The 14731-nt window shown below is 39.5% G+C and overlaps 1 protein-coding gene across 2 annotated transcripts in view; it reads right to left on the reverse strand.

The window, feature by feature from the left end:
• Positions 1-14348, reverse strand: part of LOC114030122 (regulator of G-protein signaling 6) — a 204130-nt gene extending 189782 nt beyond the window's left edge. For both annotated transcript variants that reach the window (XM_027844838.1, XM_027844840.1), the window contains exon 1: positions 14255-14348. In XM_027844838.1, coding sequence (XP_027700639.1) covers positions 14255-14333 — 79 coding nt within the window. In that variant the 5' untranslated portion in view covers positions 14334-14348. The remainder of the gene's footprint in view (positions 1-14254) is intronic.
• Positions 14349-14731: the final 383 nt, after the last annotated feature.

Below are 14731 nucleotides of genomic sequence, written 5' to 3' on the forward strand. Positions count from 1 at the left end.
CTATCTATCTATCTATCTATCTATCTATCTATCTATCTATCTATCTACATACATATAATTTTTTCCCTCCAACTACCCTAATACTGACAAAGGTCTCATGAGTTACAAATATCATCTTTCCATGCAAGAATGTAAACAGTTCAACCTTAGTAAGTGTCTTATGATTTCTCTTTCCTGTTTACCTCTTCATGTTCCACTTGAGTCTTGTATTTGAAAGTCAAATTTTCTATTCAGCTCTGGTCTTTTCATCAAAGAATGCTTGAAAGTCCTCTATTTCACTGAATGACCATTTTTTCCCCTGAAGGATTATACTCAGTTTTGCTTGGTAGGTGAATCTTGGTTGTAGTCCTATCTCCTTTGCCCTATGGAATATTATATTCCATCACCTGAGATCCCTTAATGTAGAAGCTGCTAAATCTTGTGTTATCCTGATTGTGTTTCCACAATACTTGAATTGTTTCTTTCTGGCTGCTTGTAATATTTTCTCCTTGACCTGGGAACTCTGGAATTTGGCTACAACACTCCTAGGAGTTTTCCTTTGGGGATCTCTTTCAGGAGGTGATTGGTGGATTCTTTTAATTTCTATTTTGCCCTCTGGTTCTAAAATATCAGGGCAGTTTTCCTTGATAATGTCTTGAAAGATGATGTCTAGGCTCTTTTTTTGGATCATGGCTTTCAGATAGTCCAATAATTTTTAAATTCTCTCCCCTGGATCTATTTTCCAGGTCAGTTGTTTTTCCAATGAGATATTTCACATTGTTTTCTAATTTTTCATTCTTCTGGATTAGTGTTACAGTGCCTTGATTTCTCAAATTGTCACTTCCTTCCAATTTCTCCATTCTAATTTTTAAGGAAGTATTTTATTCAGTAATCTTTTGGACTTCCTTTTCCATTTGGCCAATTTTGCTTTTCTTCTCCTCATTGGCTTTTTGGACCTCTTTTGCCATTTGAGTTAGACTATTTTTTAAGGTGTTATTTTCTTCAGTATTTTTTTGGGTCTCCTTTTGCAAGCTATTGACTTGTTTTTCATGATTTTCTTGCATCACTCTCAGTTTTTCCTCTACTTCTCTTGCTTGCTTCTCAAAATCCCTTTTGAGCTCTTCCAAGGCCTGGGACTGATTCATATTTTTCTTGGAGCCTTTGGATGAAGGAGCTTTGGCTTTGTTTTCTTCTTCTGGTTGTATGTTTTGATCTTCTTTGTCACCAAAGTAAGATAATATAGTCTGACTTTTTTTGCACTGCTTACTCATGATCCCGGCCAATTACTTGGGTTTTAAACTCTTTGTTAAGGTAAGAGTCTGCTTCCAATGTGGAGAATGTTCTGTCCCACACTTCAGGGGTTTATACAGCTGTTTTCAGAGATACTTCTAGGGACCTGTAAATTTTCAGTTCTTCCAAGGTGGTATGATAAGGGGCAAGGTGTTTTCTCTCCTCCACCACAATAAGCTCCACCAGGCCAGCGCTCCTCCTCGTCCCAGGACCACCTCTCAGAACTGTGACCCAGATCCAAGCAGGGGCAAAGCAAGAGATCCCTGCAATCCCCCTCGGATCAGCAACTCGATTCTCCCTCAGTCTATGGGCCAGAAGGTCAGGAGGCAACCGCTGCCCTTGGGGTAGCTGAGATCTAGCTTCTACCTCTCACCACAGTCACAGACTTTTCCCACTGACCTTCTAAGTTGTCTTTGGCTTTCATAGGTTGAGAAGTCTGGAAACCACCACAGCTCCCTGCGATTCAGTCCTCTGAGGCCTGCTCCAGGGTCGCTGCAACCTACGCACCCATGCCACACTACGCTCCTCTCCCTGCCTGGCGCGATATACCTTTCCAATCAACCATCCAGGTTGTCTTGGGCTGGAAATTTGTTTCACTCTGTCTTTTTGTGGGTTCTGCTGCTTTAGAATTTGTTTAGAGCCATTTTTATAGGTATTTGGAGGGGTTTGGGGGAGAGCTCAAGCAAGTCACTGCTTTCACTCCGCCATCATGGCTGTGCCCCCCCGAGAAGTTTATTGTTAATAAACCTCTAGGGGACTAGAGGCAACTGTCTAGGGTTATACAGCTAGTAAGTTTTGAAGCTTGGACCCAAATTCACATCTTATGAATCTTCCTGCAACACAATGCTGTAGGTCAAAACCTGGAAAGGTGGCCTCATGTATAAACTAAAAGTAGGAAATAGAAACAAAGGATTGAGGGAAAGTTTGATATCTCCAGGGAATTCTGCTAAAGGGCTTTGGACACTCAGCCTTTCCTTCTCCAAATCATTTGCACTAGAAACAAAAGGATATCAAGGCCAAGAAAACTATGTGGTCACAGGCTCTGTCAATAAGTTCCATCTTACACACATCAGATTAGCAAAGATGCCATTAAAAGAAAACAAATGATAATTACTGGAAGGTCTTTAGGAAGACCAGCACACTAATGCACTGTTGCTGAAGCTATGAATCGATCCAGCCATTCTTCCAAAAGCAATTTTGGAAGTATTCTCCCAAAGTTACTAAACTGGGAATACTCTTTTACTCAATGACACCACTATTAGCCAAATAACCCAAGGGGAAAGAGGGAGATGCCCCATATCTACAAAAATATTTATAGCTGTACTTTTTGTGATAGCAAAAACATGGAAAATAAGGTGGCATCCATCAATTGACAGGTAGGTGCATACTCCATAGTTCTGGGCCTAAAGCCAGGAAGATCTGAGTTCAAATTGCACTTCAGATGCTTACTAGCTGTGTTACCCTGGGACTTAATCCCTATTTGCCTCAGTTCCTTATCTGTAAATATGTGGACACACAAGAGAAGGAAATGGCAAACCATTCCATTATCTTTGCCATGAACACCCCAAATGGGGTCATGAAGAGTTGAATATGACTGAAAAAATATATACATATATGTATATGCACACATATATACATATATATGTATGCGTGTGTGTATTTGCAGGGAAAGAGGATAGCAATGATAGTGCCAAAATAAAAAAATAAGAAAAGAAAAAAAAGCAAAGAGGTTCATTGAAGCAATTTTTAAAATGCCCAGAAGAGAATAGGAAGTTGAGAGGAAGACAAAAACAAGCAAGATGGCTTTGAAATGAATGTTTTTTATTTATTATATATCTATGTGTATATATACATATATATATATAATAAACAAGCTTCATATGAGAGATTCAGTTTCATATGTAGTCCTTATTTTCTGTTCTTCTTCATATGTTGGAATATTAATATTTGTTGGCATTTGTCAAGTTCAGATTAATAAAAATTTAAAAATTGCTAAAGCAGTCAAAAAATAGATGTCTTATTAGATCAATGACTTCTTTGGAGCCCTGTCAACGTCCTCTTTCATAATAATAATCCCCTACATTTGTGTAACCTTTTTAATATACAAAACACTTTCATATGGACAATCTCATTTGATTCTCATGACAACCTTTTTTGGCAGCCACTGACTCAGATTTAGAGAGTCAAGAGCATTTGAGTTTTAATCCTGGCTCTGCCACATCTTATTTGAGTAACCTTAGGAAAGTTACTTGACATTTCTGAGACTCAGTTTCTCACTTTGTAAGAACAGAGGGTTAGAGTAGCTATTCTCTAGGGTGCCTTCCAATTCGAGATCTATGATTCTATGATCCTGACTTTATAGATGAGGAAACAGAGCTCCAGAGCTCCAAGGTTACTTATCCAAATTCACATAGCTATGAAGTTCAGTGAATTGCATGTATGCTTCTGCTGCTTGCTGTGATTACAATGCTAAATGAGTATTCTGCTGATAGATTGATTGTTACATAAAAAGGTGCAATGCATTTGCAATTTTTTGCCTTCTATGATACATCTATAAAATTCTAGATTTGACATGGCGCACAATAGGGGAGAAAGAAAAAAAACAGGCTTATTGATGTAAACCGTGCATTTGTGTATTAGCAAATCCCCACCAGAATGGGGTAAGGGAATGTAAATGTTGGTGGAATAAGTGATGGGGATCAGATGATAGATATGAAGGACTGATTGGGAGGGGTGAGAGGAGAGATACTTAAGGTACAGAGATTGTCAGAAGGGATATGAAACAGAAATTAGACCTATTCTGCTTGAGAGAGGAGAAGCAGGATCAAAGGGGAGACGGTAACATGTAGGCAATTGTTTCAATATAACAATTATTTGGAGCTGTCCCAAAACTGAATGGGCCTGCCTTGCAAGGTAGTGATTTCCCTAGTCACTCGTGCTGTTCAAGCAAAGGCTGGCTGGATGACCACTTGATAGACATACAATAGAGGGTGTTCCTATTCAGGCAACGGCTGGATAAAATAGACTCTGAGATTCCTTTGAACTTCTGGATCCTCTATGTCTACTGGAATAACCCATAAGAGCATTAGAGTCAGAGCTGGAGTTATTAGGGAGAAGGGGGAGACAAGAAAAGCTAGTTAGCACACATTGGTGCTAAGATCTTTGAGATCCCCTAGTTGGGATTCCCAATTCTTGTGGATGTTGTTGTTTAGTCATTTTTCAGTCATTCCAACTCTTTGTGACCCCATTTGGAGCAAAGCTACTGGAGAGGTTTGCCATTTCTTTCTTATGCTCATTTTACAGATGGGGAAACTGAGGCAAACAGGGTTAAGTGACTTGCTCAGGATCACACAGCTAGTAAATGTCTGAGGCTAGATATGAACTCAGGTCTTCTTGATTCCAGGCCTGGTGCTCTATCTACTGCATCACCTAGCTGCCCTGTAGATGTTAAAGTAGCTTCTAATTAAAATGCTTGTAATTATTAACCTGTCCTTTATGGGAATCCAATAATGGGTTATTATTTCAATAAGGCTCTACCTTGATTTTCATGCGAAGGTCTCATTTCTTTCTTTTTCTTTTCCCTCCTCCATTTCATATTGCTCTATTTGAAATATAAAGGAGTTGGAATAGATCACCTCCAAGACCTTGTGTCTCTTCTTCTGACAGCCCTTCCATATTCCATAGCACAATTAAACCTAGCTTTCTCTGGAAAACACCACATATTTTGGTGCCCTAAGGCTTGGCAGCTTGTTCCCTCACACACACAGGGTCAGGAGGAGGAACTGGGATGCTCTTTGTTCCTACTGTTCAGACCCTCTCTTTGACACCATCACTTAGCATCTACTTCTCCTCTAGAGTTTGCTCCATCCTGTTCAGGTCCTTGTTGCTGTTGTCTATGAACCTCTATGAACACTATGAACCTGTCTGTTTAGCTTCCTCTTCTGTAGAATACCTGTAGTACTTAACTCTTGGGTTTTTCATGAGGCTCAAGAGATACACTATAGGTGAAGTACCATATAAATTTGGAAATGGAGGCTCAGGGAATTAAAGAAATGTTCAGGTCCACCTAAATCTTTGCTGGGTGAGTTGGGGCTGAAATCTTCAATGTTTTCAAATATATCACCATAGCACATACACAATATTGGTTTTCGTATCCTAGTAAGAGGCAGCTAGATGGTGCTATAGTGCACAGAGCACTGGGCCTGAAGTCAGAAAGGCTTATCTTCCTAAGTTCAAATCTGGCCTCAGACACTTCCTAGTTGTGTGACCCTGGGCAAGTCACTTCACCCAGTTTGCCTCAGTTTCCTCATCTATAAAATGAGCTAGAGAAGGAAATGGCAAACCACTCTGGTATCTCTACCTAGAAAACCACAAATGATGTCCCAAAGAGTTGGACGTGACTGAACAACAACACAGCACTGGAGATAAGTTTTTAATGGCACAAAGGCCAGAAATGTCAGAGCTTTTCTTTTAACCTTCACAAAGTAATTGGATAGCATTTCAAATGTGTTAAGTTATTGAAGTTAACACCATAGGAAAGAAGTGAAAATACGAGATACATTTAAAGAAAATGTGTTAGTCCGGGTGAGTTACAATCACTATGGAAACTACAACATTTTTCTAATTTAAAACAACACAATGCAATAGACCCATGAGACTGTGAAAAAAACAACAGCAACATTCTATTACTGGTTTTGAGGTGTTAAAAAGTAACAAGCATAATCCTAAAAGTATGAGATTCAGTAAACATTTATTATGTGCGTGCACATTGTGTTTGAGGCACTGTATGGGGTGTTGGGAATACACAGACAAAAACAAAACCATTCTTGTCCTCAGGAAGCTTACATCCTATGGCGGGGGTCTGGGGGGAAGAAATACAATATGCACGCAGATAAGTAAACATAAAGTGATTTCAAGAAAGAAAGAGAGGTTGCCACAAAATAATAGATCTGATTTTAATGAATATATCAGAACTTATACATCTAAAGAGTGGTGATCTTAAGAGTCCATATAATAATAATATTACTGTCTTAAAATAATTGCTATATGAGTCTATATAATAATACTTGATATTTATATGTTGCTTTAGGGTTTGAAAAAAATTTTACATGTAACAACTCATTTGATTCTTAAAACAACCTTTCTGTGGCAGGTGATATACATCATCATCAGTATTTTACCAATTGGGTAGGGAGGTGGCACAATGCATAGAGTGCCAGGCCTAGAGTCAGGAAGAGTCATCTTTGTGATTTCAACTCTGGCCTCAGACATTTACTAGCTCGGTGACCCTGGGCAAGTCATTTAACCCTGTTTGCCTCAGTTCCTCATCTGTAAAATGAACTGGAGAAGGAAATGGCAAACCACTCCAGTCTCATTGCCAAGAAAACCCCACAGAGTCAGACACTGCTGAAACTGAATAACAATAACAACAACTTTACCAATTATTGATTACCAATTATATTGATTTCAGATATGTGAAGTGACTTCCCCCAGGGATCACATAGCTAGTAAATATCTGAAGTGACAGCCTGTCTTAACACAGACTTAGGAAGGTTCAGAATAACAAAGGCCAATGCATGAACATGCAACAAAAGCAATAAAACAAGCCAACTTTATTAAGGAGCCATACTTAGAATACAAAGGACGGTCAGGGAGAACCGTGGAAACAGACCAGGTCCACTGGGACCTGTGGGAGTACTCTGGTACCTTGGCATGGGGACACCTTTCAACCAATAAGCCCTGTGGCTTTTTACAGGGTTCTTATCTGGGTTTAGCAGGAACAGGCATTAGGGGGAAGGGATCAAACAGCCTGGACCTAGGGACTGGGAAGACTCCCAGTCTTGATGGCTAGCTGATATTTAAAGTTCCTTCTGGCTGCTGGTGGGAAAGGGGCTTTGGGCTATTACTGCTGGCCTTACTTACCTGGTGACTCAAGGGTTTATTCTGCCTTTAGTGAGATAAGGAGGGGGTATTGCTGGGGTAGACTCAAACCCAGGGTTTCTTGACTTTAAATCTTACTAGACACACACACACACACATATATATGCCCACTATATTGGCATTACTCAAAACAGTTTTGGGAATGATTTCCCTCTTTGGGGATGGTCTTCAGAGCTAGTTTTATAAGCCATGTAAGAAAATTAGTGTCATTTCTTTAACACCACACCTCATTTTTGAGAAATGGAATTACTCAGCTTAAAACCCCTCTTGTTTGCTTAATTTGTCTGTGAATGACTTTTGGCTATGTCTAAACTTTAAGTCAGCCCCAAAGGACAAAACTTTGCCACCTCCAGGGGTATTGACAGAACATTAGAATGAGTGAATATCCTGGCTGCTGCTCTGGAGAGGGCAATATTTACTTGCTTTTTCTAAGTTTTGGTCACTTTGTTAAAAAAATCAACCACAGTTCATGTACTGTAAATTAACTGGTTAAACTCTTGAGCACAAAAATAGGGGCACTTAAAATATGCAAATAGTTAATTTAGTTATATTGGGGCTCATATCAACTAAAATCATGATTTATGGTTATTAAATCATTCAGGCTGACTATTCTTGAGTAATTATATGATATGAGTATAATGGGCTTTCGAGAGTCATGTACTCACCTATAATTATTTTTCTCTAGTACATTTTGGGGAAAAATTGTTTGCAAGTGCATTCTCATTCCTCCTTTCTATGGCTCCCGTTCCTAAACATTCTCCGTCTTCCCTTTTGCTTTACAGTACAATGAACTGAATCCTGCTTGAACCATCAATAAAGCATTGGTGTACACTGAACCATTCTTCCAATTTGTCTGCTTTTTAGTAAGATCTAACAAGAGTCAAGAAGGAGAAGAAAAATGAGGGATAAAACTTCTTGTAACTTTTGGGTTTCTTAAAGAAGGTTCCTTTGTCTTCTGCAGTGGGGATAGAGATATAGAAACATAAGAGAAAGACAATTAAAAAATTTCAAGCTGGGGACTATTTATGCTAGAGAAAGGAAAGAAGGAAGCATTTATTAAGCACCTACTACATGCCAGGTCATGCTAGAGGAAGGAAGCACCTACTATGTGCCAGGCACTGTCTTAAGTGCTTTGTAAGTATTATCTCATTTGACCCTCAAAACAACCCTAGGAAGTAGGTGCTATTATTATCCCCATATTTTAGTTTAGGAAACTGAGGTACAGAGAAGTTGAGTGACTTGCTCAGGGTCATACAGCTAGTAAGTGTGTGAGGCTGGATTTGAACCCAGATCTTCCTGACTTCAGTCTCAGCATCACTCTATCCATTGTACCACTTCACTGCCTCATTGCTGATGTGGAATTCAGGATAATGCATGGCAGTTTCCAATGACACTGAGTCACAGCACATGAGTTACTTTTGCCCAAGGTGAATGAACATGACAATGAGTCTGAGCATGTGCCACACGCATGACAGTCACCATCAAATCAACCATTTACTTCACAATCTACCAGCACAGGGAGATTATACTCAGGCTGAAGTTCAGCAGTATAGCGCCCAAGAGGAACCACAGAAGAAAGCCACTGAATCTGGAGCCAAAGGACTTGAGCTTAAATCTTGGATCAGCTGCTGACTATCTGTGAGACCTCGGGCAAGTAACTTAACTTTTCTGTGGGTCTCAGTTTCCTTATCCGTAAAATGATAGAGAAAGACTAGATGATTTCTAAGCTGTCTTCCAGCTCTAAATCATATTACCCTATGACTTCCAACGATGATGATAATAATAATAATAATTGGTATTTACATAGTACCTACTATATGCTATGTATGTTAGCATAGCATATATTAGCATATTAACATATATTAGCAAAGTGCCTGCACTATGCTAATTGTTTTCTAAATATTATCTCATTTGGCCCTCACAATAACCCTGGGAGGTAAGTGCTATTATTATCCCTATATAGTTGGGGAAACTGGGGTAGAGAGATTAAATGACTTGCTAAGGTCACAAAACTAACAAGTGTTTGAACTTAAATCTTCCTGATTCCAGGTTCAGTTTCAATCTAGAAATAAAATTTACATTATAAGTCAATGGGTCAGGGGTATGGAACCTGTGATTTCATTGGTGTTGTGGGGATATGGAAACTCCTTCTGCTGGTGTAGAACAGCTACTCTTCTGTAACTTTTTATTTTAAAGAGAGAGTGAAGGGGGTGGGGAGGTTTGGCTCTGAGAGGTTAAGTCATTTGACCATGCTTATAGGACTAATATTCAGATTCAGTCTGAATTCAGTTATTTTTCAGTTGCATCTGACTCTTCATGAACCCATTGTAGTTTGCTTGGCAGAGATATTGGAGTGATTTGCCATGTCCTTCTCCAGCTCATTTTACAGATGAGGAAACTGAGGCAAATGGGTTAAATGACTTGCCCTGGGTCACACAGTTAGGAGGCGTCTGAGGCTGGATTTGAACTCAGGGTGATGAGTCTTTCTGATCATAAGCCTAGTGCTCTATCCACTGTGCCACTCAGCTGCCCAACGAATCTCAGGCAGGATTTAAATTCAGATCTCCTTGACTCCAAGGCCAGATCTCTATCCATTGTCTATAATTAAACAAGAATACTTAATGTTTCTATAGGCTAGCAGCTTGATGAAACGCTTTCCTAACTGTCCTTTCTGTGATTTACTTAGCTCATTGACAAAATGGAGATTAACACTTGACCCTCCTCTCTTTCCCTCCCCCTTCTTCAATAGTGACGTTATTCCATCCTCCTTTCCTTCTTTCCATTCGGGTTTAAAAAGCTCTGGCTGTTTCCACCTTCCCTCTGCCTCTCTCTATTCCCATCCCCAATAAAACCTATGCTCAGGAAGGATCTGTTAAGCTCATGAACACTAAGATGCTGTATTTCCTAGACCCCTCCAGCCTAGCTCTCTCCACTAGGGCCAGATCTCCATAACTTTCCCACTGGAAATGGAGGAACATCTGCTGCTGGAACCTCCCTGGGCCTTTTTCTTGTTCTTTTCTGGGCCTCCACAGTACCTCTACCACATCTCCAACCATGCCACAGCCTGAGTAACACTCCGCAATCCATGCTTCCCAGCTCTCATTTATGTGTTGCCTTCTACCACTAGGATGAAAGACGCTTGAGGACAGGGACTGTCTAGAATACTTTATTGTATCTGCGGTACTAAGGCACAGTGGATCTTAGATGTTTTATCTCTCTAGCAATCTAAGATACAAATGGCAAAGAAAAGCTACTTCTGTCAACAGAATTTGAAGAGTTCACTGGTCGGTCAAAGTCTTAAACCTAAAAGATTAGAGCCTTCCAGACTATTGTAAGATTTTGCCTAAGGGAAGGTTTATTTTGTTTGTTTATTTTTGAATAGTGGTTCTTGTAGGTTCAGGGAAAGTAGGTGGTGCAGTGGATAGAGTGCCAGGCCTGAAGTCAGGAAGACTCAAATTCCTGAGTTCAAATCTGGCCTCAGACACTTACCAGCTGGGTGACCCTGGACAAGTCACTTAACCCTGCTTGCCTCAGTTTCCTCATCTGTAAAATGAGCTGGAAAAAGAAATGGCAAATCACTCCAATATCTCTGCCAAGGAAATCTCAAACGGGGTCGTGAAGCGTTGGACACGACTGAAACAACTGAACAGTGAATGTCTTGTAGGTTCCATTAAAATCATAACATACAGAGTAACTGGTAGAGCGGGGTTAAGAATACTTGTCTCAATTCTCATTTCACTTCTCTTTCCACTGTACCATATCACCAAGAGGAAGTTAAAGAAGTACCTCTAAAAGTTTATCTTCAAAGGAAACACTACAGGGGACAAGAAGACCCATTTTCTCATTCTTTGTATACCCAAAACCAACTGGGCTGCCTGGAAGTGATCATTCTTCTCCAGGCCCCCAAGATCTCCTCTGTGACAACGTCCTAGGATGAATATCTGCCTGTAGCTGGGCCCGGCCATGCAGTCTGACACACTTCTGATGCTGGCATTCTCTGCTGAGGAGGAGCCTGGCATTAATGTGACGTGCTGTAGTCAGGGAAGAACAGTTGCTGGCAATAGGAGTGTATGGAGCAGCTTGGGCACCACGGGCCCAAACTGTTCCTGGCTCTGGCTCTGGCTGTTATCGACTCTTCCAAAAGCCTGGGAGCATTTGAGGATTCCTCTCTCTTGTGCTAGAGCTCTGCACTCAGGATGCCTTCTCTGTGAGATCAGTAAAAGAGGAGGCAGCTGAAGTCTGAGCCACTGAGGCATATGGCAGCATTTCAAGCATCATCACAAACAGGAATATCAAGGTTGTGCTTAGGTGTGATGACTAGACATCTTGGCTAGGGATGGATAGCTGGATAGGAGTGCAGTCTCACCTCCTGGCCTCCTTGATGCATCCTGGGGCAAAGTGTCTCTGAGTAACATTCTAGTCACCTAGTGTTGGAATGATTACTCTTTTTCTATTGAGTTAGTTTAATTGGCCTGCTGTTGCACATTCTTTCATCTTCTCCTCCCTCTCCTACCCCTCCCTCTCTCTGTCTCTTTCTCCCTCCCCTTCCCACTTTCTCTCCTTTTCCTTCCCTTCTTTCCTTCCACCTTCTCTTCATTAACTTGTCAAATTATAGTGCTTTTATTTCCAAATTTAATTCTGGAGTGACTGTTGTGGAGATTTGGTTCCTTTATTCTCTCTAAGGGTCTTTCCTTGACTACATGTATCTCCTATCTAGCTCCATTCAACTTTCCAGGCTGAACTCTCCAATTTTAAAGTCAATGGCAAGGTCATCCACTGTCAGTCATCTTGACTTTTGTCCTGCCACTGAACTTCAATGACTCAGGAAGAGAGAGTGAGGCTGATGACTTTGTGCAATTTTGCTTCACTTAAATCCAATTCGTGCTCAACTTAAGACATCACCCCATGATGTCATTGGTCTTCTTTGAAAGTGAAGGATGAATAACTCTAAATCGACTAGTGAAGCCAGGAAGGGATAATCTGCCACCTCCCCCCGTTCCCACAATAACTCAACAATGGCAAGATTTATCAGGTACAAGCCCTGCTCTACTGAAGTCATTGGGCAGGATATTGGCATGACACCTGGAGGACTGAAAACTTAAATGACACAAATATTCCTTGTTGTTGTTGTCTTAGTTGATTAGATCTTCATGATCTCATTTGGGGTTTTCTTGGCAAAAATACTGGATTTGCCATTTCCTGCTCCAGCTCATTTTACAGATGAGGAAACTGAGCGAAACAGAATTAAATGACTTGCCCAGGGTCACATGGCTAGTAAGTGTCTAAGGCTGAATCTGAACTCAAGTCCTCCTGACTCCAGGCTCAGCACTCTATCCACTGCATCACCTAACCGCCCAAGTATTCCTTGGTGTTGTCAAAAAAAAATGGGTCAAGTGGTTTCATGACCACAGTTGAGAATAGAATGCAGAACTATAGATATACTCCTGGGATCTTGTGAATGTAAATGAAAATATATGGCAGCTGAGTTGCTGAGAATTGTGAATCATTTGGCAAGTTCAGAGATCCAAGGGGAGAAAGAAAGCACTGTATTTTACTGTAAACTGAGAAAATCATTTTCTCCCTCAATTAGGAACAGATGACTTTCTAGTACTTGTCTAAAGGAAAGATATAACAAACAATACCATACAACTAAAAATGAAAAGTTCCAAGTTATTATTTATCATTGCTGGAGGACTACCTCCTAATTACATTATCCAGAATATATTATGTCATCTATTCATTAAGACTCATATATATATAGAAATTGACTCACATGCAAATGAACAGGCAGGAGCGGTCCAACTACAAAGATGATTTTAATATTAAAGAATGCAAAGATATATGCAATATTTGTATTGAGTTCAAATGAAACATATAAAAATATATGAGATTTGAAGTGGTAAGATTTATTAGCTGTTTCTGAAATTCATCAAAGTTTTTAAAATTAATTTTAAAAAAACACCTTCTCTCCCTTAGGAGACAAATGTTTTTATATTTATGCAGCTCTTACTTGCCAATCTCCTGATGAGAAGGCTGGTTTATAAATGGATGGGTTTTTCCACATGGGTTTGGACAAACAGCAAGATCCTGTTTAGCGTAAATAATGAGTCCCCTGAAATGGTCTCATGTATTCAGATTTGCACAATTCAAAGTGATAATTATCTAAAATAGGTAAGCAGCTCCAACCCAATAGTGACATGCAGTACATATGCATATATTTGTATTTCTATATACATACATACACACATATATGAACAGTGTGACCAGGTGATATGTGTGTATCTTTACATGTATATGCATGTATATATATCTATATATGGATCAGTTAATAACCATTGACATGCCCAGTGTGTGTGTGTATGTGTGTGCATGTGTGTATATATGTATATGTATATATATAAGTATATATATATATACGCCTCTATAGATATAGACAGAAAGAAATAAAAAAGGAAGGAAAGGAAGAAAAAAAGGAAGGAAGATAGGAAAAAGAAGAAAGGAAGGAAAGAAGAAAGGAAAGTAGGAAGGAAGAGAAAACCTGGTCATACTGGATTCATAAATGTATACATACACATATGTAGACAGATAGGTAGGTAGATAGATAGATAGTCTGGTTATACTGACTTTATAAATATAAATAAACACATAAGTATGGATACAAATACACAATACACAGACGAATAGATAGATAGATAGATGGTTAGATAGATATATAGGTCTGGTTATACTGACTTTATAAATGTAAATAAACACATAAGTATGTATACAAATATACAAAACACAGATGGATAGATGGATGGATAGATAGATAGACAACAGCCTTTTTGCTCTTTACCATTAAAAAAATGTAAAGATCGTCTTCAGAACTGGGTCACGTTTTTAAGTATAGATCACATTGTCAACTTTTGTCACACTGTCATCAGTTTTCTTTAACTTTTAAAACTTCTCCTCATTCCAATCCTCCTCCCTCAGTCTTTTCTACATTAGTTTCCAGTTGCTACTCTATTCTGTGGGCCATGAGTGTCTTAGGATGGTTCCTGCTTACCTGTGACAACACTGGGGATTTTGGACAGAAAACTCTTTACTGTCCTGATGGGTACTCCGCCTGTCTTGTCATCCTGCATCTTCGTAATGATGTCTTCAATCTGTAAGGGAGCAAGAAGAAGACCTTTAAGTATTTTAGTCTATACAAAACCATGGCCATGTTGCACCCTCATAAGAACAAATATATGAACTTGGACATCAGCTTTATTTTTTAAAATTTATTTAAAATTTCTAACATTCACTTCCATAAGATTTTGAGTTTCAAATTTTCTCCCACTCCCTCTTCTCCTCCCTCTCCAAGACGACATGCAATTTGATATAGGCTCTACTTATTCATTCATATTAAGCATATTTTCACATTAGTCATGATGTAAAGAAGAATTAGATCCAATAGGAGGACCACAAGAATGAAGAAACAAAACAAAACAACCAAAGAGGAAATCAAATAGTATGCTTCGATCTTCATTCGAACTCCATA

This window comes from Vombatus ursinus, unplaced genomic scaffold (genome assembly GCF_900497805.2).
Source record: "Vombatus ursinus unplaced genomic scaffold, bare-nosed wombat genome assembly UNPS02014945.1, whole genome shotgun sequence".
NCBI classification, from domain to species: domain Eukaryota; kingdom Metazoa; phylum Chordata; class Mammalia; order Diprotodontia; family Vombatidae; genus Vombatus; species Vombatus ursinus.